General features: G+C 48.1%; 1 protein-coding gene across 1 annotated transcript in view; it reads right to left on the minus strand.

Annotated features, from left to right (window-relative positions):
- ABTB3 (ankyrin repeat and BTB domain containing 3) overlaps positions 1 to 24,270 on the minus strand; it is a 93,428-nt gene that overhangs the window by 32,473 nt on the left and 36,685 nt on the right. The window contains exons 6-9 of the mRNA XM_027769014.1: positions 22,605 to 22,698; positions 22,354 to 22,489; positions 21,478 to 21,698; positions 19,497 to 19,675 (exon numbers count right to left, since the gene is read on the minus strand). Of these exons, the coding sequence (XP_027624815.1) occupies positions 19,497 to 19,675; positions 21,478 to 21,698; positions 22,354 to 22,489; positions 22,605 to 22,698 (630 nt within the window). The remainder of the gene's footprint in view (positions 1 to 19,496; positions 19,676 to 21,477; positions 21,699 to 22,353; positions 22,490 to 22,604; positions 22,699 to 24,270) is intronic.

The following is a 24,270-nucleotide window of genomic DNA, read 5'->3' on the forward strand; positions in this document are numbered from 1 at the left end:
AGAAAGAAAGAAAGAAAGAAAGGAAGGAGGTATTAAACGGGCACTGCCTTAGGACCTTAAATTGTGGGAGTTTGCTACTGTGGCAATGTAAGACTAATGCAGCTTGAATAAAGTCAGAATTTCTGTGACTCCAGAGTGATGGACATATTGGTGGACACTTAAGAATATGCGGGGGCTGGCAGGTGGTGTGGTGGTTGAGGTGCTGACTGTGGTTCGAATCCCGGATCTGACAGCTTGCTTTCCTACTATCTCTGGTCAAATGAACAAAGATAATAGTAATAAATAAAACAAAATAATTGTTAAAAAAATTAAGCACACGTGGATCATAGAAAGGATGAGGCCTGTTACCTGCGACAAAGCTTCTGCAGGCTTTATTAGGAGTTACCGGCCTCATGCATCTGTACCAGGGCTTGTCCTGGGAGTCCGGATGGTGAATGGGCTCCTGTCTAATCTACTCTGAATGAAGTCATGGACATGACTTCCTGGACTCTGGAGGCCTTAAGAGAGTCCCACATAGCCCACTTTTGTTGTTGCTATGATGTGGTTTAGTTTAATCCAACAGGAACAAGGGGTCTTCCAAAAAATCTGTGGGAAAATGCATAGTACTAAGAACTACGGATAACTTTCAAAATTCTTTTGCACCAAATAAACTCCTACTTTAACTTCATTTTTCCATGAATGTTTTGAAGTCCCTTCATATCAATGAAGCATCGATGAGGTACTCAGCTCTGGGAAAGGAGCTGTACAGCGGCCACTATGGCAGGCAAAGCCAAAGCCCTCCTCTCCTGAACTCACAGCTTGATCTACCTTCTAGTCAAAATATTAGGTCATCGGGAAAGTCATGATGTTATTTTTTTTAAGATTTATTTTTAATTATATTTATTATCATTATTCTTTACTTCTGGCCAGAGAGACAGACAGACAGAAAGGGAGAGTGAGAAAGCAAGCCGTCAGGGGACTTGAACTGTGGTCGGCCATGTGGGAGTCCAGTGCCTCAACCACCACACCACCTGCCACCCCCTGTCATGTGTTTTTGTATGCAAAAACCCAACCCTTATTTTACCACCCAGGAAAGTAAATGTAAGGATCGACCATGTGTGTTCCAAATGGACATGCAATACTCAAACATTTATTTATTAATTATCATTATTATTTTTAAAATTACTTTTATTACTTTTTTAGAGAGATTTTTGCTATAGGGTGCATGCGCTCACCAGAGAGACATAAAAAAACAGAGATAGAAAGCAAGAAATTATCCCCCAGGGAGGATGGCCGTGCCATAATCCCTTCTCCTCCATTCTTCTCTTGGCACTTGGGCACACATGCACACGCGTGCACACGCACCTGGTGTGAATTTTAAGCTGCTGGGTTGGGACTCGAACGGCAGTCAACTACGTGAGAGTCCAGTGACTCATTATACCATCTGATAGTCCCTCAATACTCAAATATTTAAAAATGACTCGGGGGAGGCAAAACTCTCCACTCCTTAAGAGAGGGGTGCATAGACTGACTTCATTCCAAAAGAGCACAGTACGAAAGGTGGAGGGAAGAGAAACTGGACAAACGCTACTTCGGCCGGATCAAGGTCAACGTCAGTGAGAGCACTCTGATGGAATGTCCCTCTCTGTGGTCTTCCTCCCCTTACTCCATAACCCTAGTCTAGTCATGAGAACACCCAGCCTATTCACTAGAGGGACATCCTACAAAATGCTTTACCAGTACTGAGACCCAGCACTTAATCAGAGGTGGATGCTGGCACCTGCCAGTCAGGGTTCGTGGGAACTGCAGGGTGTGTGAAGGGGGGAAACCTGGGGCCTCTGGACTTGGGACTGTGGCCACATAGACTCAAGGGGAATGAGGCAAACGTGTCCTCTTCCCTCTCCTCCATCCCCCTCTTTATTTTCTTTTGCCCTCTTTCTAAATTTGCTAGAGGAGGCATGTGTTCACCAGAGAGAGAGTACGCGCGCCCCCCGGAGGGGTGTGGTCACGCTGCAATCCCGTCTCCATCTCTCCATCCTGTCAGGATTCGGGGCATGCACGCACATGCACATGCACCTGGCATGGTTTTCAAGCCACGCAGTCTGGGATTAGAACTGCAGTTGGTCATTTGGGATCTGACTCCTTAACCTCTAGGCCACAGGGCTAGCTCTGAAGCAAACTTCTTAGTACCATGGTAACCAGGAGATTCTGCTAAGACGGACTCCAGTGGATTTGGGGGCTGACATCTTTCTCTCCTCCTCTGACTGTTTTTTGGGAGAGGTTTTTGCTATAGGGCGTGTGCGCTCGCCAGAAAGACAGAGACAGACAGAGAGACAGAAAGTGAGAAATCACCCCTAGGGGATGGCCACGCCACAATCCCTTTTCCTTTCTCCTCTTGGGCTCTTGGGCATGCATGCACATGTGCCCCGCGTGAGTTTAAGCCACCGGGTCCAGGACTCGACCCGCGGTCCAGTATATGAGAGTCCAGCAACATAGCCATTACGCTAAATGCTGGAACCTCCTCCTCTGACTCTCCACTCCTTTCCTGAAAAGATGCAGAAGCACTTCCTTTCTCTCTGAAAGAAGTGTGAGGATTAATCCGAAAAGTCCTTTATTGGTGGCTAAGGCTGGGGTTCTCCACGTGGTAAAAACATGGACAGCAGGGCAGATGGAGTTAGGTCCTAGTCCTGACCCCTCACTCACTAGCTCTGTGACCGTGGGAATGTTACCTAGCTTCTCTGGGCCTCAATTTTAATCCAAGGTGGATTGAAAATACAGCACCTGACAGGGCCAGTAGGCAGATGGAGGTTAAGCTGGTTAAGGCTAGATCCCACATGGCCAACTATGTGGTTCAAGTCCCAAACATGGTGGTTCGAAAATCACACCAGGTGTGTGGGGGTGTATGCCCAAAATCTGGAGGGGAGAATGGAGGAGGAGGGATTGCGGGATGGCCATTCTTCTGGGGGGTGATTTCTCATCCCCACCCCCATCTCCAGTGAGCACATGCACCCTACACCAAAATGACAAAAAGAAAGAAAAAACAATGCAGTACCTACTTGACAAGGTTACCATGAGGGTTAAAAAAAATGCACTGCACATGCTCTTGGGCTGAACGAAAGGAAGTGCTGCTATGGGGCCCTTCTTAACCCTCCACAGCCACTTCCCATAGCTGAACTGGGTCCTATTCTTTAAGATTCTAAAGTGCCAACAAATTAACGGCAGCTTTTAGGAAGAGAAAAAACGAAACTCGCCTCATTAAACATACGCATCCGTTTTAAGACCCATTTCGGAGTGAGGAGCGCTTAAACTGTGAAACCAGCTGTGTCTCAGAGGCAAGGCTGTGGCGGTATTGTCACTTTCTGGGGACACCGACAGGGAGCCTCTGCCCTCATCCCAGGTCCCTGTAGGGCCCCTCCTCCCTGGACTACACCTGGGAAAGGTGGAGGAGGGGGGCCGCCTGTCCCAAGAGGGAATCTGCGAGGTCAGCAAGCCTGAGAGCCGCAGTCCCCCGACTCCCGCGGCTGTGGTCGCACATTTAGTTAATATGCATCTTCTATTCGCGGCGACAGAGGCGGCTTCTATTTACGGTCCTAATAGAACGTTCCCTTTCTGGAAACACTGAAGGAAAAGCAAGTCGATCTAAAGAAAAGAGATGAAGCATGGGACCGAGAGCACAGATGGCGCGCTTCTCCTCCGTCTCCCTGCAAGCAGCGCTTTCTCCAGGGACGAGCCCTGACGGGGCCACCGTGCAGAGGACTGGGCTGGGGCTATCGATGCGCTCGAAGATTTCCAAGGTTCCTTCCGATCCGGTCTTCGTTGGCCCACTTGGGATGACCCTCCCCCCGGGAGAAGGCTTCAGGGCTGCTGTTGCCATCAAAGGGGACAAAGCTGTCATTCCATGTGAGATGTGCACTTGTAGGCAAATCCCATAAGGGGAGTGGAGGGACAAGGTGACCGCGGTTAAAGGGCTCTGGAGCTGGGGCATCTGGGTCAGGATCCTAGCTCTCCTCGGTGCCTCTCTCCAAGCCTCCGTCTCCTCAGCTCTGAAATGGGAATGATGATAACACAGCCACTTCCCTCAAAGAGACCGTGTGAGGAGCCGAGAAGTAGGAAGTGCCAGGTCGGGCCACAGTAAACACCTGACAATGGCAGAGATTATTACCCTTAACCCCCACGTGCCAAGCTAGATGCTGTCTATAACACTCGTCCCACCTGGAAAGACACACAGAACGAAAGTGGAGGGAAGGGAAAGATGGCCTACACAAAAGAACGTCAAAAGCACGGAGTGTCTAGTTATGCCTACATTGGACAAAATAGATTTTCAGTCAAAAAGTGTCAAAAGAGCCAGAGAACAATGAATTCGGCAAGATATAACAGTGGAAAACATAAATGCAGCCTATACCAGTGGACTCATGCGTATGAGGGGTGTTCAAAAAGTTCATAGAAAATGCATATTATGAAAAAACTATGCAAGGCTTGCAAAACTTTCGGCACCAAAATAAATGTGGACCTTAAAGCCCATTTTTTCTGTGAACTTTTCCAAGTCCCCTTGGATAAAGTAAATATAACTAGACCTAAAGGGAAAGATAGACTAATACAATCATAGCTGGGGACTTCTACACTCACCCTCAGCTGGACGGATCTTCTAGACAGAAAATCAACAAAGAACATCAGATCGAATTCCAGACCCAGGCTTCAATGTCTGGAGCAGGTCACTTCTCAAACCCAGATGATGACCATGGAGAATGAAGAGTGACCAGGAGGACAGCGAATGACTGAAGGAGAGTGAGGAACGAAAACAGGAGGTGAGAAATAAACGTTTGATGAGTGAATACAAGAAAAAGGGTGAAAGTTGCTAAGCACGAACTTGGGCTTCAGTATTTTCCCTGAGGCTGACGATTAAGAATTTTTTAGTCAATTGGATCTATACCGAATGTGATTTTCTTTTCCTTTTTAAAAGTTTATTTATTCTAAGAGAGAAAGAGAGATAGAAACAGAGAGAGATACAGCACCCCGACAGGGTCTCGATGCCACGATCTACCCCTGACCTCAGCCAGCTGGGATCATGAGCACATACGTATCTGGCGTACTCAGGGAGGTCTCTGGATATGAACCAGAACCTTCCCATGTGCATCTGCTCAGAGAGCATTGCTTTTTACCGCTGTGCCACTGTCTGGCCCCCTGAATCTTACCTTTGAAGGTTTAGAATACACAGTGTAATTCTCCTCTCCGAGAGGGCCTGAGTGAAGTGCTGTGAGGAACTGGGGGGTTTGTTCCTGTGTTTAGTGGTTCCCACTAACATAGTGGCCTATTATTAGACAGGTAGAGGCACAAAGAGATTGGACCAATCCTTAGAGACTTCATGGGTCTGGTTTATTTACTCACGTATTCTTCTGTTAAATGAAGATTTTTGCTTTTGGTGAAACTGACCAACACAACTGACAGCCATTGTCCAGTCATGGGCTTTGGAAACACTCACTTCTCTGAGTGTCTGAGGTCTCAGAGTTAGGATGACAATGGCACACAGCAGTCACCCTGATATTTATTTATTATTTATTTTACTTTCAAAAAATCTTTTATTGGGTATATTTGAGCTTTATAAAATGTTGAGACAGAGATAAATATAGCTACATACAGATCTTGTCTGAATATTTTGGGAGTCTAGGAGATGTGTTTAGAGCATGACTTCCCTGAACTTGTCAGGACACACCTCCTATTTATTTATTATTTTTAAGAGAGCTTTTTGCTATAAGGGTGCAAGTGCTCACCAGAGAGACAGAGACAGAGAGACAGAAAGCAAGAAATCACTCTCATAAAGGGGGATGGCTATACCACAATCCCCTCTCCTCCATTCTCCTCTTGGGATTTTGGGCACACATGCACAAGCACTGGTGCGAGTTTTAAACTGCCGGGTCCAGGACTTGAACTGCAGTTGACTACGTGGGAGTCCACCAACTTAGTCTTTCTGCTTCCAGGAAGATGGAGTAGACACACTTTTCTTTATTCCCCATGCTAAGTCAAACTGAAAACCCTGGACATTAAGAGACACATAAGATTCTGAGAGGAGAGAGGAAGGCAGGTCAGCTAGGGATCTGGGGACCAGAGGAGTGACACAGGGGAACTTACTGAGCTGCTTTTTGCCTCAGACATCCCACACTTGATGCTGAGGAAGCTGGCAAATCATAAATGCCAAAGGACACAGACTAAAGAGCCTCAGTGAAAGCCTCCTCTCTCATCAAAGGCTTGGAGAACAGGTAGTTCAGCAAGGCAGGCAACTTCTAGATAGTAGCTGCTCTCTTCCAGCCAGACACTATAGGAAATACGCTGGGCCCACCCTCACCAAGCCCCTCGTGAGATGGCGTCTGAGGTCAAATAGGAAGTGAAGACTCTCATCACCACCAGCCAGTGATGACCCCCTGACCCCACCACTCCACATATCCAGGAGTTGGTGGAGACTCTCACCCAGCAGTAATGAAGCACCCCTCCTATTTCCCCTGTGATAATGTCAGAGGAGGCCCTGGAGAGTTAGATTTTCACAAGTTTGCAGCTGGGCCACCTCACCATGGTGTCAGAGCCAGAACACCTGCCCACCCTCCAGTAATGCGGAGCCCCTACTTCATGTGTCACCATAGGCCGAGTGGTGAGCCTGGACTTCCACCACCACCTGCAGCACTAAGGTGGCAGCCATCCTTCCCCTGTTGGAGCAGTATCAAAGTCAGCTAAAACAGAGGGTCTAAATCAGATTCCGAGTGTCAGAAAATGCGAAGTTTTCAGTTGAAAACCGCCTGTACTACCAAGGACCAGGAGATCTTGAAATGGATCAATAAAGACCATTGGTAAATGCGAGCATTAGCATGCCAGAGAACAAAAAGACCAGCTACGGAGTGGGAGGAAACATCTGCAAACCGCAGAGGTGACAAAGGTCTAGCATCTAGAATGTGTGAAGAACACTCACAACAATAACAGAGCAAAGAATTCAATTAGAATATAAACAAAAAAAAAAAGAGACATTTCACTAACGAGAATATACAGAGGGCAAACAACACGAGAATATGCTCAACATCATTAGCCTTTTAGGGGAATGCAAATTTAAAGCACAATGAGATAGATAGCACCATACACCCGTCAGAATGACTGAAATAAAGCCAGACAGCAAGAGTGTGAAGAATACGGATCACTGGGAACCAGCAGTTAGCGTAATGGCTATGTCGCTGGACTCCCACGTAGTCGACCGTGGTTCGCATCCCGGACCCGGTGGCTTAAAACTCACGTGGGGCGCGTGTGCGTGCGTGCCCAAGATCCCAAGAGGAGAATGGAGGAGAAGGGATTACGGCGTGACCATTCCCCCTGGGGGGTGATTTCTCGCTTTCTGTCTCTGTCTCTCTCTGTCTGTCTGGTGAGTGCACGTGCCCTATAAAAGAATACGAGTCACTTACATTCCTCTGAAGGGAATGTAGAATGGTTCAGCCACTCTGGAAAAGTTCGTCAGTTGCTTTAAAAACTAACCATGTGGGGCCAGGTGTTAGCACAATGGTAACACAACTAGACCCACATGGGAAGTGTCCTAGGATCATATCCTGGGTTCATGTCCTGAGAGCTGCCTGAGCACACCAGGCACAGGTGCATGCACCCGCGGTCTGGGCTGGCGAAGAGTTGGGGTGGATTGTGGTGAGAGGACCCTGTTGGGAGTGCCTGTCTCTGTTTCTCTCCCTCATGGGCAAAATAAATAGATCTAAAAAACCTAAAACATGAAACTACCATACAACCTAGCAGATGTACACCTGGGCATGCATCCCAGACAACTGGGAGATTTAGGAGGAGTCTTCTAAAAGTTCAGAGAAAAAATGTATTATGGAAAGCCATGTAGGCCAGCTGGTAGCATGGTGGTTAAGGCAGTTAGATCCCACATGGCCGATTCCATAGTTCAAGTCCCTGATCTGCTGACTTGAAAAATATGTGAGGCATGTGTGCATGAGTATCCAAAACCTGAGAGCAGGATGGAGAAGGGCCTGCAGCATGGCCATCTCCCCTGCGGGCTAGTTTCCCTCTCACTCTCTGCTTCTCTTCAGTGAGCACATGCACCCTATAGCAAGAAGACAAAAGCAAAAAACAAAAAGAAAACAAAGGAAAAAGAGAAGTTGTGCATGAATTTCAAAACTGTTCTGCACCACAATAAAGGTGTACTTTAATTTCTCTTGTCTGCAAACTTTTTAGAGTCCTCTCATATCTTCAGATAAGAACATGTGCACAACTGTTTATAACAAATTTATTCGTAATAGCTGGAAAATGGAAACAGCCCAGATGTCCTTCAGCTAAGTGCTCAAAGAGCAACCCATTCTACTTCACTCTGACTTTGGATTATGCTGAGCAAAAAAAATCCAGTCCCCCAAAGTTACATAATGTACGGTTCCATTTAAATCACATTCTTGAAATGACAAAATTAGAGAACTGGAGACCAGATAGAGGTTAGAGAGGGAGTGTGAGGGAAGTGGATATGGCTATAAAAAGACAACGTGAAGAATCCTTATGATGGAAATTTTCTGCATATTGACGGGAGCGAGTCTTTGAAAGGCTCATGGAGAAAGTACATCATGAAAAAACTGCACGGATTTCAAAACCTGTACCAAATAGAGCTGTACTTGAACTCCATTTCTTCATGGACTTTTCAAAGTCCCCTCCTATCATGTCAATATCTTGGATGTGGTATTTCACTGCAGTTTTGCAAGGTACTGCCTTGAGGGGGAAACAGATCCCTAGCATAGTACAGAGTACACAAGACCTCTCTGTGTAATTCCTTACAACAACATGAATCTACAATCATCTCAGAATTAACTTTAATTAAGAAACAAAAAATTGGGGCCGGCAGATGGCATAATGGTTACGTTGCTGGACTCCCGTATAGTTGACCATGGTTCGAGTCCCGGACCCGGAAGCTTAAAGCTCACACTGGGCACATGTGTGTGCGTGTCCAGGATCCTCAGAGAAGAATGGAGGAGAGGGGAACCAGCAGTTAGCGTAATGGCTGTCGCTGGACTCCCACGTAGTCGACTGCGGTTTGAGTCCCGGACCTGGTGGCTTAAAACTCACGCAGGGTGCGTTTGCGTGTGTGCGTGCCCAGGATCCTGAGAGGAGAATGGAGGAGAAGGGATTGCGGTGTGGCCATCCCTCCTGGGGGGTGATTTCTCGCTTTCTGTCTCTCTTTCTCTCTCTTTCTGTCTGGCGAGCGCCCGCGCCCTATAGCAAAAAACCTCTCCAAAAAAAAAAAAAGAATGGAGGAGAAAGGATTGCCTCATGGCCATCTCCCCACCCCGGGGGGGGTGATCTTTTGCTTTCTGTTTCTCTGTTTCTCTTTGTCTTTCTGATGAATGCATGTCCCTTATAGTAAAAAAATTCTCTCTCAAAAAAAAATACTAAAAATCATATACAAACCATAAAGAAAAAAAGAAAACCACACAGATCACACGTCACTCCCATCTGAGACCTCCAGCAGTGTCTCATTCATTGTACATGAAGGAAAATCTGGGTCTTCCCTCGTCCTGTGCAACTTTTTTTCCCCCCATGTGGTACATATGCTTGCCAGAGACAGAGAGAGGGAAAACGAAAAATCAACTCTCAGGGAAGATGGCCATGCCACAGTCCCTTCTCCTCCATTCTCCTCTCAGGACTTCGGACACACATGCATGTGCACTCGGTGTGATTTTCAAGCTGTTGGGTCCAAGACTTGAACCATGGATGACCATGTGGAAGCCAAGTGCCTTAACCACTCCACCACCTACTGGTCCCTTCATTTTTCTCCCTCACATTTTCTCTTCTGCCTCTGATCCGGTCACGCCGCCCATCTTCCTGTTGCCCCTACACACACTCCTACCAAGAGTCTTAGCATGGGGGCGGTCCCCTCGCATGGAATACTTTGTATATCGCTGCATGGCTGGGAGCTATTCCTTACGCAGATGGGCATTCAACGCTCTCTTCTCAGAGAGACCTTCCCAATCAATCTGTCTAAATTAGAGCTTACCTGCTGCACTTCGGAGCCTACAGTAGCTGCCTTATCCACAGAGGATCCCATGACCTGCTGTGGATACCTGAAACTGTGAACAGCACTGAGTTCTACACACATATATACATATATATATATTTAATTTTAAAAATTTTTAGAGAGATTTTTGCTATAGGGCGTGTGCGCTCACTGGCAAGACAGAGAGAGACAGAAGGCAAGAAAACAGTCCCTGGGGTGGGGGGGGAGATGGCCATACTGCAATCCCTTCTCCATTCTCCTCTCAGGATTTTGGGCATACACACACATGTGCCTGGCATGAGTTTTCAGCCACTGGGCCCAGGACTAGAACGATAGTTGACTATGTGGGAATCCAATGATGTAATCATTATGTCATCTGCTGGTCCTTACATACATATATTATATATATATATACACATACACACACACATATATAATATATACATATATAATATATATACACATGCACACATTATATTACATATATATACACTACATATATTATACATATATTATATATATACACACATATATAATATATATACACATGCACACATTATATTACATATATACACTATATATATTATACATATATTATATATATACACACATATATAATATATATACACATGCACACATTATATTACATATATACACTATATATATTATACATATATTTTATATATGTATGTATTTTGTGTATATATATTTAATTTGTATAATAAATATATATAATTTGTATTATATATACATATAATATATACAAAATACGTAAATATATAAAATATACACCTGTATGTATATATAGTGTGTGTGTATATATTTTTATAACACATATACTATGTTTTTTCCTTACAGACCTATGATGAAGTTTAGCTTATAAATTAGGGATAGTACGAGATTACCAATAATAACGGAACAATGATAATAAGATACCATAATTAAAGTTATATGAATGTGCTCTGTCTCGCTCTCAAAATACCACGGACACCTGAAGCCACGGGGAGTGCAACTGCGGGTCAAAGAGGCTGCTGTAGGTCACGTTCTGATTTCATCCTTTTAAAGAACTCCATCCTAGACTCCCGGAATACTCAGACAAGAAGCCATTTTAAATCCAAAGTGTGTCCTGGCATGTTCAGGGAAGCCGTGCTCTAAACTCCATCTTCTATACTCCCAAAACACTCAGACAAGGGAGGGCAACCTCTGTCTTCTGTCTCTGTCTGTCTTGTGCTCTCTCTCTTTAGTTTTGTAATTTTATTTCATTTTATTTTTAATTTTTAAACCACTTCTCCTCATCTTGGGCCTTTTCTATTTTTTTTTTTTTTGGAGAGGTTTTTGCTATAGGGCGCGTGCACTTGCCAGAAAGACAAAGAGAGACAGAGAGACAGAAAGCGAGAAAACACCCCCCAGGGGGGATGGTCACGCCGCAATCCCTTCTCCTCCATTCTCCTCTCGGGATCTTGGGCACGCACGCACATGCGCCTGGCGTGAGTTTTAAGCCACCAGGTCTGGGAAGCGAACCGCGGTCAACTACGTGGGAGTCCAGCGACATAGCCATTACGCTAACTGCTGGTTCCCATCTTGGGCCTTTTCTTTCTCTTGCTAATTTCAGAAGCCATTTTAAATCGGAAGTGTGTCTCCTGGCGTGTTCATTTTTTACCTTAAAATTTTTTTTGTTCATTTTTTTTGTCTTTTTGTCATTTTTTTCTTTTCCTTTTGGTTTTATTATTTTTTTAACCTTACTTTCCCACTCTGCTCTTCACTCTCCATACACTGAGTGTCTAAATAGGCGCAGGCGCACACTAGCCAAGCATCTGGATATTTTTAGAGTCATTGAAATCCTCAATGCTTTATGGAAGAAATTTCTTTTTATAAATCTGAACTCATAATCTCTTTCTGTGAATACCATGTTGAAAAGCACAGTAGAGATTTTGTCACAGACTAGAAACTACCAGAGAGGCACAAGAAGTATGAGAAACCAAGAAAATATCTCTCCCCTAAGAGAAAAGAACAATCTTTCATAATCCAGACAGTGCAGTAGAACTCATGGAAATATCCAAGAGATAATTCAAAATAGTCACAATGACAGAACTAAATGAGATGCAAGAGCCGAGAGACAACGAATGCTAGAAGATGCAGGGAAAAGAGACAAGGAGTTCCAGGAGGTGAGGAAGCTCTTGCAAGATTGAAAGAGGAAATACACACCATAAAAAAGAATCAAATTGGGACCAGCAGTTAGCGTAATGGCTACATCCCTGGACTCCCATGTAGCCAACTGCGGTTTGAGTCCTGGACCCAGTGGCTTAAACTCATGCTGGGCGCATGTACGTGCGTGTCCAAGATCCCAAGAGGATAATGGAGGAGAAGGGATTGAGGCATGGCCATCTCTCCTGGGGGGTGATTTTACACTTTCTGTCTCTCTGTCTCTCTCTTTCTGGCTAGTGCATGCTCCCTATAGCAAAATTCTCTAAGAAAAAAAAAAAAAAAGAATCAAATGGAGCCGTTAGAGATGAAGGTTGCAATACAGGAAGTCAAAATCTCCCTCAAAAGTATTAAAAGCAGATTAGTTCATGTAGAAGATTGCATCTCGGATGTTGAAGGCAAAACCTCTGACCTAGATAAAAACAACCAAAAAAACTGAGGGGAAAAAAAAACAAAACAGAGAAGTGAGAATACTATACAAGATTCTAGATACCATTAAGTGCCCAAACATCCAGATAATCGGTATTCCAGAAGGTGAAGAAACTAATAAGGGCATTGATAAACTATTCCATGAAATCCTGGAAGAAAACTTTCCAAATCTAGAGAAGCATTCAAATATCCAGACCCAAGAAATACAAAGGGTTCCACATAGAATCAACCCAAGAAGATCTTCTCTAAGGAACATCATAGCCAGAGTGACCAAAACCACAGACAGAGACAAGATACTAAAATTGGCAAGAGAGAAATGTCAGGTTACTTATAAAGGTTATCCCATCAGGCCAACATCAAACCTCTCATCAGGTATGATGTGAGTGAGGAAAGAATGGGATAATATATTCAAAGTGTTAAATGAAAAACAGTTTCAGCCAAGAATACTATACCCGACAAGATTACCCTTCATATGGAAAGGAAGTATAAAAACATTCTCAGATAAACAAGACCTGAAAGAATTTGCCAACATCAGACCAGCTCTTCAAGAAGTCCTGAAAGGAGTGCTCGACCAGGAAAACTAAAGACACATACAGAAATAAGAGAGCAAAAAGCAACCGAGAAAATGACCAATTTAATGCTAGGAACAAGAAATATCAATGATAACGCTGAATGTTAACTTCCAGGATTTTAACAGAAAGATCAGACCTCAGTAACACTGCATAGTCAACCGAAGAGAGTTTGAACATAAAACTGAACTGGTGAGAAAGAATTTTATGATTTTTGAGTAAAACATTATGGAATTTTTTTTTTTTACTATGCTTTGTTTTCCCAATTTAAGGATTTTGCTTTCTTTTGAGCTGTTGATAGGTTCAGCAATTTGTTAAAATATGTTTTCTCTTTGTTTGTCTGTTTTCTTTAAATAGAAACAAACTTTTCTTCCTGATCTCTCTGGAATTGGAACATATTTGGGAGTATTCTTACTTTGTGACAGAAGGGTTATGTGCACAAGTTCAATAACACCTGTTGCATTGAATAAGAAATTGGAAATACTTGCTATTGGACAAGGCTTTGACTGGAATGTCATATCTGAAGATTAACCAGAAAACTATGGAACTACGGCAGATCTCAAGTTACCCAACAGAAGGTCTTGGTAAGGTGGCCAGGCACCATAAACAGTTCTGCCTGGCAGGAAGGATTAGAGGAGCTATATGAAAGCATTCCATAAAATAATCTGGACTTTTCCATCCTTCCCAGCATTTAATCAGTAGAGATTGCAAAAGAGCAGCCACAACCAGAGAATTACCTTGAGGAAGACTTGGAAGGGAGAAAACGAGACTGATCTTTGCTAGCAGATGGTGTATCACAGGATATTTCGTAGGCAGGGCTGAATGGAGATGATTTATGCCTGAATTGTGTGCTGGGCGTTTGCTTTTCAACAGTTTGAGTAGTTGACATGTAAATATTTTTCTCAGAAATATTTAAAACCATACTGTCTCTGTTACAGAGTCACAAACAAAATTATAACAAATATTTTGAACATTATCTTTAAAATTCAGTTTTTTGAAATTTCGAAAGTTGTTTATTAACTGTCAAGGACTATGGAGTATAAGCAAAAATTCTTTGGTATGTAAAGTAAATGCTTGTGGGAAAAATGTAAAAATAAATAAATGAAAAAAATAGAACTCCATTTATTTCTTCCACAAGAGAGGAGAGAGAGCCAGAGACAGGCACCCTGACAGGGTCCCCATGCTGTGACCCACCCCCAGACTCAGCCAGCCTGAATCATTGTAACACGCATGAGCTTGGTGTGCTCAGGGAGGTCCCAGGACTTGAACCCAGGACTTTCTTCATATTCCTGTGCCATTGCCTGTTTTTTTTTTTTTTAAATTAAAAAAAAATTATTTCTTTATTTCTCCCATGAGAAAGAGGGACAGAGACAGTCACCCCTAACTGGGTCCTCACACTGCCATTTTCCCTCAGTCTTGGTTATGCTGAATCATGGGCATGTGTGCATGCCATGTATGCTCAGAGAGGTTGCAGGACTTGAACCCAAGACCTTTTCAATAGGGTCCAGTAGCATCACCACTGTGCCACCACCTAGACCTCTATTTTATTATTATTTTTTTTTAGTTTGTTATAGGCACACATGATCACCAGGGAGACAGAGAGGGAAATTAAGAAATTACCCTCTTCCCCCCCAAAGGGATGGCCATGCTGCAATCCCTTCTCTTCCATTCTTCTCTCAGACTTTGAGCACACATGCACATACATGTGGTATGATCTGCGAGCTACTGGTTCTGGGATTTAAACCACGCAGTCAGCCATGTGGGATCCCGCTGCCTTAACCTCCACACTTCCTGCTGGCTCTACACCTGTATTTTTTTAAGACAGCATTTATCACACTCTGACTCTGTTCCACTCACCTGTTTTCTCACCCATCATCAGTCAGCTCCAGGGCGTAAAGGACACATCTGTGCCAACGTCACGCGATGCCTGGGACACGGTGGCCCTCAGGAGTATCTTTTGGATGAATGCCCAGAGAAATTATGCATTGGAGAAATGGAACAGGAGCTCTCTTTAAACAGACACAGATATTTGAAAGTGGCTATTTGGGGGCAGCAGGTGGTGTATTGGTTAAGGCGCTGAACTCCCAGTGGCCGACTGTGGTTTGTTTGAGTCCTGAACCGGTTAGCCTGAAATTTATGCCGGGTGAGTGTGTGTGCGTGCGTGCCCAAAATCCTGAGAGGCGAATGGAGGACAAGGGATTGTGGTGTGGCCACCCCACCCCTGGGGGTGATATCTCAGTTGCCTCTTGGTCTCTGTCTCTCTGGAGAGCACCCGTGCCATACAGCAAAAATCTCTCAGGGAAAAAAAAAAATGACTATTTTGTTTTGTTCCTGGGGAAGTCTAGTGATCTTGAAGTTAGAAGAGGGAGGAAAATGTTGATTTGTAATCATATTTCAAGTATGGTACGAATGACCACTACCAGGGAAGGGAGTAATGCGTCTCACTTCACAGGACAGCTAGACTTCAGTGAGCAGGCCATAATGTGAATTTATTTATGGAAATTTTATAGTCTTATCCACTACTCTGGTAAAACCAAATATGGGTTCACATGCAGCAGCAGACACAATCTGAACAGAAATCCTTTTTGGAAGGCATAAGGGCCAAGGCTGGCCAGCTGGGCAATGTGTGGCCACTGCTGTCCTCCCACAGGACTCTGTCTGAGGGCGGAAGTTTTCGGCACTTTCTCAACTCCCTGAATTTCTCTGCTGTCCTCTCTGCCCAGTCTTCTGTGACCACAGAGATACGACCTACGCTAGGGGGATTCTTGACATCATTGCTGGGACAAGAGATTGAGCCCTTTCCCCTGCGGTCAGTGTAATACCACATTTCACCAGCAGGGGTCGTCATGGGCTCCCCTGGAAAGGCGAACCGCTCCTCTGTCTTGAATGTGCTTCCTGGGCTGCCCTTGTGGACTAGAAGCCTCCAGTGTGTCATGTGAGGCTCCCCTGCCCTCGACGGCCAGCCCCACTGCCACTACTACCACGGAGCAGCTTGAGTCACTCCCAACGGGCAAAGCCCCCTCCTTCTTCCCACCCTCAGCTGTCACCGTAGATGTCAGTGCTCTCCCTCCCCCAGCACACGGACCTGTCCTACTCTTTACAGACACCGCCACACTGGTGCAGTGGCTCCACAGGCCCAGCTGGCACCCCAAACATCTGCCCTTTGGGGGCTCCGAGGCTCTGGGGACCAGGAGAGGCTCAGGTAACCTCGGGCTCCCGTTGGGACAAGTTCAGCTACGCGGTGGTGAAGCAGAGAAGCAGACATGGGTGCGCTGACCTGGTCATCTGAGTACCTTATAGAAGTACCTTGGGGGGATGAGGGGTCAGTCTGATTTTTCAAACGAGCGACTCCAAGCGATGGAGGCAACAGCTATTGACGAGTGGAGGGTAGCCTGTAGGTCCGCCTGTAGGTTCTTGTCAGCACAGGGGTCAGGTTCTGAGAAATACTTTCTATTTGGTGAACTGTCCCAGTCTAACAGGCTGTGGGTCTGGGAGAAGTGAAGTGAGGCGTGGTGGCCCTTTGGGGACAGGGGCTGAGGGACCCACGGGAGCCCCTGGAGTACTGTGCTGTTCTGTTTCCGGGTCTGGGTGTTGGTTACATAGTGAAAATTCATCAGGCCCTGGAACTACGATCCAGGTACTTTTCTGTAAGTCTGTCCTTGTTCAAAGTAAAGTTTATTTTAGAAATCCGTAGATGAGGTTTGCTTAAGATACAGATACCTCAGTAAATTCTGGAATTCCCACTACAGCCCGAAGATGAGTTAAAAACAACTGAACAAAACCCCAAAGTGATAGAACAACGACCCTAGGAAAGATCCAGTGCTGTTTTTCACTAAGATGAGTTCTTAGGTAATCTCAGGCGAAAGTCTTTATTCATCTATTTATTTTTAAGCTGGGCTGTAGGAGGGAGTTTGGTTTTGCAAAGCTCCCAGCAGGCTTTGCTCCTGGAGGACTCGCTGAGGCTCATTACCCGAGGGCTGGCACACCTGCTCCCATCTGGGGCCTCGGTGGAGCTTGACATTGAGCACAGATCCAACCTGCAGGGGTCTCAGAGACACCCGGCTAAGGAGAGGCGCTAATGAGAACACCTAATGGGATTGGCTTTGGCCCTGAGACGGGGAGCTCCAGGGACAGATGCGCATTGTCACTGCTTTCTGACTGGGTCTGGAGAAGGCAGCGCCGTGTCCCTCTTCACATAGTGGCCCATCCGCCCAGCCTGGCTGGGGAACCCACGCTACCCTTTGGTTCAGAGGCCAACTTCTTCTGAGACTTTCCAGGCTCTGGGGTTTTAGAGGACCCCAGAGTCCTACAAGCCTGTTCAGTGGCAAAGAAGGCTGGCACCAGAGCCTGACCACCTGCGTCAACTCCAGATCTGCTTCTTGCCAGCTGTGTGATATTGGGCAGGTTATTCACCTTCTCTGTGCCTCGTGTCCCCATCTGTGTGTGTGTGTTTTAATTTTGCTGCAGGTCATGTGTGCTTGCTGGAAAGAGGGAGAGAGGAAAGGTGAGAAATTACCCCCTCGTGGGGGGGCAGCATGCCACCATCTCTCCTCCATTGTCCTCTTGGGATCTGGGATATGCATGCACATGCACCCAGTGTGTTTTTCAAGCCCACGGGTCTGGGACTAGAACCGTGTAGTCACCATGTGAGATCCAGTTGCCTTAACCACAAGGCCCACCATCTGTTCAATGGGGTTAAGAGCACTACCTCCTTCAGAGTGGCTTGTGTGGATTAAACGGTCTTCAAAACATGCTTGGATTAGTGCCTGGCATGTAGCAAAAGATAAAATCTATATTTTAGCGTTTACGAAATTCGTATTTGTGTCTTGAAACAATTCATTATGAAAGGGCCCTGAGGTTAGGTGCATTTGGGGTCAGGCTCGGTTCTCTTGATGTGTTTGGGTATTCAGGGTGATTTTTACAGAACAGTCTTTGAGAAATACCAGAGGGGCCATCCCCCAGGTGAGACCATTTTATCACTTTCAGAGACAATTCCAAAGGCATTAGTATATTAACTTACTTTGTCCTCTAATCAGTCAGCACAATTATCACCCTCATTTTCAGGTGGGAACACCAAGGCCCAGGCACGTTAAGCATTTGACTAAACTGGAGGCCTTACGGTCAGTAAGTGGCAGAGGCAGGATTTGAACCTTGCTGATTGGCAGCAGAGTCTAAGCCCTCAATGACTATGCCCTACTACCCCCTGTGTCTCACTGAGAGGCTCTTGGAATTTGTGATGGTCAGTGACATGAGCTCGAGAGGACTGGTCTTCCCTAGTGCCTGTCATGGTCACAGCTGCTGGGGATGGAGGGCACCAGGCAGCTCTCTGTGTTCTCTGCCAGCAAGCCCCACAGGGCCTGTAGGGTACTGCCAACCACAGACCCCAGAGAGGTTGTTTTTGTTTGTTTGTTTTGGAGAGGTTTTTGCTATAGGGCGCATGCATTTGCCAGAAAGACAGAGAGAGACAGAGAGATAGAAAGCGAGAAATCACTCCCCAGCGGGGATGGCCACGCCGCAATCCCTTCTCCTCCATTCTCCTCTCGGGATCCTGGGCACACACGCACACACGCCTGGTGTGAGTTTAAGCCACACGGTCTGGGACTCGAACCACGGTTGATTACATGGGAGTCCAGCGACATAGCCATTACACCAACTACTGGTCCTGCCAAAGAGGTGTTTAGGAATTCGCCTCCTATCAGTCTGAAGGGGCTGCAAAGTTTCCCTGTGTGGGAATGTGGGTGTCAGCAGGGGCGAGCCTCCAGGGGTCGGAGCCTGCTCTTCGCTCTTTCACATTCTCTACTCACAACGCCTCTCCTAGGGCCCAGATGTCTGGAATCTCTGGCCCTGGCGGGGCTTAGTTCCCTGTATCCAGGGAGCTGCGCCATTTTCTCCTCCCACTAGATTCCTATTGTCCACCTAGGCCTGATCCAGTCTCAGCCTCAGGGATGCCCACCCTCCTCAGCCTCCCTCTGAACTCTCAGGCTGCTCCTAGGCTCCCCCGGTCCCACTTAGCACTGTCTGAGAAACCACCTCCCATCTGTCGGGGCACACACATTGGTATCACCTCCCTGAATCCCTGGTGTTAGAAGAGACCTAACTCCCCAGTGACCAAGTGCCTGGAGGCGCACGGCACCCTGCAGATGAGTGCAAGCAGCTCTGGCCAGCCAGGCCACCTTCACCACGTGGCCCTGATGACGTGGCTACAGCGTCCTTGCCACAGGGCAATGGCAGGCCAGGGACGTCCAGACCCGTGAACCTTTGGCCTCGCTCTCTGCTGATGGCCACAGCAGCCTCCAGCCTACCTTGCTTGCTTTCAGGATCTCGAACATGAGCGGCAGGCCTTGGGTGATGAGCTCCTCCGTGTACTCTTCCTCCTGGATGGTCTTGAACTCCTTTAACAGGCACTGGATGAGGGGCCTGCGGTGCTGTTGGAAGGCGATCCGCAGAGACTCCAGCCATGTGTGCAGAGTCCAGGGGACACCTGCGAGGGAGGGAAGAGTGGAAAAGCGGGAGAGGGGAGGGGAGGGGAAGAGGGGGCGGAGAGGGGATGGGTGGTGGAGAAGGGTGGAGAAGGGACAGGAGGGGAAGGAGGAGAGGGGATGGGGGGTGGAGAAGGGTGGAGAAGGGTGGAGAAGGGACAGGAGGGGAAGGAGGAGAGGGGATGGGGGGGCGTAGAGGGGTGGAGAGGGGAGTAGGGGAGGAAAGGAGAAGGGAGGGGGAGAGAAGGGAGGGAGGGGAGAATAGGGAATAGGAGCGGGAAGAGGCAGAAACAACCAAGGAGGAGGTGTGTTTTCATCTGGAAATCGGCCTTTCCCCAGGACATTCCCAATTACGAGACCAAGGGACTGACTTGGAATGAATACAGCCAGTGTTGCTTTTTTCCCAAAGACTTGCAGAAGTTGAAATTAAAAGTCATAATTCAATTCCCTTAGCTATGGGTGTCCATTTCTGCATGCTATCCTGTTACTCTGGGCTGAATTCTACAACATATAACCACCGTGTAGCACACTGGAGTTAATATATTCACACTACCAGACGTAGTGTATATACCTCGGAGTTCTGGGTTCCCACTCTATCCCCTCTGCTCACTGGGGGAGAGGAGCTCAGGCGGGAAGTCTTCCCAGGAGTGAAGAGTGGGTGAGCCCAGGAATCTGGGGCACACTCGTGCCCAGAGGAGAGCGTGGGGCTGGAGGCCGTCGGTGGACCTCACCATCGACCGCTCTGGCCAGGGCGGACACTGACGTGTGAACGAGGAGAGGCGGGAGGACCCCGGGGCTGCCCTCTGTGCAAAACAGCCCTGCGTCTGCAGCCACTCCAGCAGGTCCTCCTCTAATCGCTGCCTCTCCAGCAGCTGATTGCTGTAATTTGCTTCTCCCTTCTTGTGGTGAAGCACAGAGGAGGGAGGGCACGACGCACCACTGTTGATAACGAGCGGACCATCCCGTGGGTCGGGCTCCATCATCACGCAGAACAGGCCCGTGGGAGAGGGCCGAGGGATGCTGCAGACCCGTGAGCCTGCGGTCTCGCTCCCTGCTGACAATCACAGCAGAGCGAGGCTACATAAATGCCCACATACTAAACAGCCTCCCCCGAGAGGCCAGTTCCAGAAGGGAGTCACCGGGGCCTCTCTCTACTCCCAGCCTGCCTCGGTCCAGTGCACCCTGTGTTTGGGGACTCAATGTGAGGTCTCTGTGCTCCTGTGCCGGGGCTGAAGCCACGACCCTGGTGAAAACAGGGCTCGCCTCTTTCTCCAGACACAGATGCTCTGGGCTTGCGCACTGAAGGAAGAGCCACCCCTAACAAGAGGCGAGGTCCCTGGAGCTCAGTGGGAGGCGTGGTAAGGACGGGGTGCCCTCAGCTAATGGCTGCCTGGCCAGTGTCACGGAGTGGGTGTCCCACGGCAGTGACTCCTCAACCGCTGGGAAGCACCTGGGATGATTGTTAAATATAGAGATCTCCAGCCTTTCTCCATCCAGACCCTCAACAGCAGAGCCTCTGGGTGCAGGGCCTGGCAATCTGCATTCAGACAAGCTCCCCAGGTGATTTGAGTTCCCGGCCCAGGGTCCAGAGTTTGGGAATCATGGAAAGATGACCTGAGAAAGGCCTTGGGGGGCGGGGGGCAGGTAGATGCTGCAACCTGTCGGGACAGTGTGGGCTCCTGGCCTGGAAGTGTCCCACCCAGCGAAGCAGAAGCTCCCTGGGTCACCTAGTGTGTGAGTGTGTGTGTGAGTGTGTCCTAGAGCCAGCAGCGGCGCCGTGCCAGCGGTGGAGGTGCCCACTGACCTATGCTCCTGATATCAATCGTGACATCCACGTAGCCATGCTCAGCGCTGTGATACATGGCCTCCCTCAGGGCCCTCAGTTTGGCCTTGCTGTTGCGGCTGGCACACAGGGGGGGCGGGGCCGTCTCGGCCAGGTCAGTCCCCTCGGCCAGAATCTCCTCCAGGGACAGGATATCACTCTTCTCCTTCTCTGGCTGAGCGAGCAGTTTGCGGAACACATTCCTGTCAATCACAAACCCAGAGAGGAAGACACTCAGAGACAGAAGAGGCTTTGCCGGGCGGGGGCGGGGGCAGACGAGGGAAGGACAGGACCTACTCCAGGGCGGTGATGGCAGAGGCCTGACCACGTGTGGGTGGTAGGATGTGGGGATGGAGGAGATGGTGGGGTCTTGTTTGTTTGAGGGCAAAGTGATTTCCTCAAGTATCTGGAAGGTTCTAGAAGTCCATCCTTTTAGCCATTAGCTGGCATTCCCTCCTCTGCTTCACCTGGGATTATGTGTAATCGAATCTGATGGGGGTAACTCCATCAGAAGGGCGGTAACCAACCATGAGGGGCGTTGTTGTTATCTTTGAGTGGGTTCTTCTCGCTCATGGCAGCTGCTGTGACGTGGTCTGACTGAAACTGACAGAGAGGAACAGCTCTGCATGAGCTCGGAGCCAGCTGGGAACAGACAGACTGGCTGGTCCTGAGCGGAGAGGTGGCTCTTAGCAGAAAGCTGGCAGTGAAGGTCACTCTAGCCAGCCTACAGCCTGGACCACCTCATGCTGCCTCTGGACCCCACATCCAGAGAGAGGATGGGTCTGGGGTAGGCCTGGGAATCTGCATTTTTAACAAGCACCACTCGGGACCTCATGGCTTCGGCCCATCCTAGCCTACCTGTGTCCATGGGCTGCAGCCTGGCTGAAAGAGTTCATATCACCCTGGGGGGTTGTAGAAATTCCATTCCTGTACATGGTTCCTATCAGGGGGTCCGCACCACGCTCCAACAGCAAACTAACCAGTTCAAAATTTCCTGCAAGCCCAGAGAAGGGGTTTTATAAGAGAATCAAGCAAAAATTACAGTTAGAGGCTCATCAAGGCCAGGGTGGCGGAGCCCCTTGGTTGGGGCGAGAACCGGCGACCCTTACCTACAGCGGCTGCGAGTTGCAGGGGTGTTTCTGAGTAGTTCTCCTCGCCGTGCTCCACCGAGCCTTCCACCTTGGCCCCAGCATCCAGGAGAAGCTACGACAAAGAGTGGTCACAGGGGTGTTAAAGGACCCGCACTTGCAGAGACCTATGTAGGCTGGTGGACATCGGTGAGGCTGACGCTCCTTCCCTCCCTCCGCATCAGTGATCACGTGCACAGGGCTGCAGGGCAACCACACCTCAGAGGAAGAACCTCTCGCTTCTTCTAGAACCCTAGCTACTCAGTGTGGTCCATGCACAAGGGCATCAGCATCACCTGGGGGGCCTTGCTAGGAATGCTGACCCTTGGGTCCCACCCCAGACCTGCTGAATGAGTTTGCATTTGAGCAAGATCTCTGGGGATGTAGGTGGACGTGGAAACTTCTAGAAGCATCAAGCACCAGAATGCTAGAAGACTCCTTTATTGGGAGGGCATCGGGGTGCTCTTTCAGAACTGCAGACTCTCAAGAGTTCTGAAGGACTTTGGAGACACCCTGGACCAACCAGGGCAAGAATCCCTTCTTGAGCACCCTGGGTGGCTCTGAGGACACTTAGCAAATGCTAAGCTTTCTGGCCAGCAAGAGTGGTTAATAAGGTGGCAAAGCAAGCTTCTAGAAGCTTTGCTTGGTACGACTCCATTCTATGCATGCATCCCCTATGATATCTGGGCTTTTTAGAGGAGGCAGAGGCTGTGTCCACGCTGGATCTCACTCACGGGGAACCAGCCGCCAGCACTGCAGAGGGAAAGGGGGAAAAACCCACCGTCTTGACGGCCTACCTGGGGCTCCTGAGGGCACAGCCAGGCGGAAACTGTCTCTTAGCATCCTATGACTCGCTATAGCTGCTGCAGGGAGGCGACCTGACTTTGGTGGCTGCCCACCGTTCCCAGTCCTGACATACAGGCTGAGACGCCATTCATGGGAGGGTGGCACCTGTGTCCACCAGGCCACCACCCGACCCCTCCTCTCCTACATGCCTCCACCAGGAGTGGACTAGGCATGATGTCCTATAGGCAGAAGTGAGCTGAGTGACACGTCACATGTTCAAGCCTCCTGAAACACGACCTGGGTCTGTCCTAAGGATTTGCAAGCCACGGGGATCAACAAAGGATTCCTGTGAAATTTAACACAGATGAGCTGTCCCCACAGCATAGTTGCCTGCTCTGCCTGGAATGAGGAGGTTTGGGCCACGTGAGAGGAGGAGAGTTCTCGATGTCCCCCAAGTCAGCACTCACTACGGGACCACTGTGCTCAGGAAGGTGGATGGCCATCTCCCTCTTCCAGTGAAGTCAAGACCACGGTTAAGATCTGGGATGTGGCGGATGGCTGGTCATTGAACAGCCAGGAAAAGCGCAAGCAAAATATCACACGTATGTGCTCAAAGGACCTCTGCTGGGGACACGTCACCCCTCTTTCAGCTGCTGCAGAAGACGCAGGCCAAGGCCCTGTTGTAGTCCTCCTAGATCTCATTCTCCAGAAGCAGGACCACGCTTCTTTTGGACTCTCCCTTGGTGACTTGTGCTTCTCCCCACTGGGTGGCGCTAACTAGCTCCTATGCAAACACCAGTGTCAGACCTAAGAGGAAGTTCCAAGGTACCCACACCAGCCGTCTCTCAGGTTTTGTGTTCCG

The sequence above is a fragment of the Tupaia chinensis genome, unplaced genomic scaffold, assembly GCF_000334495.1.
Source record: "Tupaia chinensis unplaced genomic scaffold, TupChi_1.0 Scaffold148234_1, whole genome shotgun sequence".
Lineage (NCBI taxonomy): Eukaryota > Metazoa > Chordata > Mammalia > Scandentia > Tupaiidae > Tupaia > Tupaia belangeri.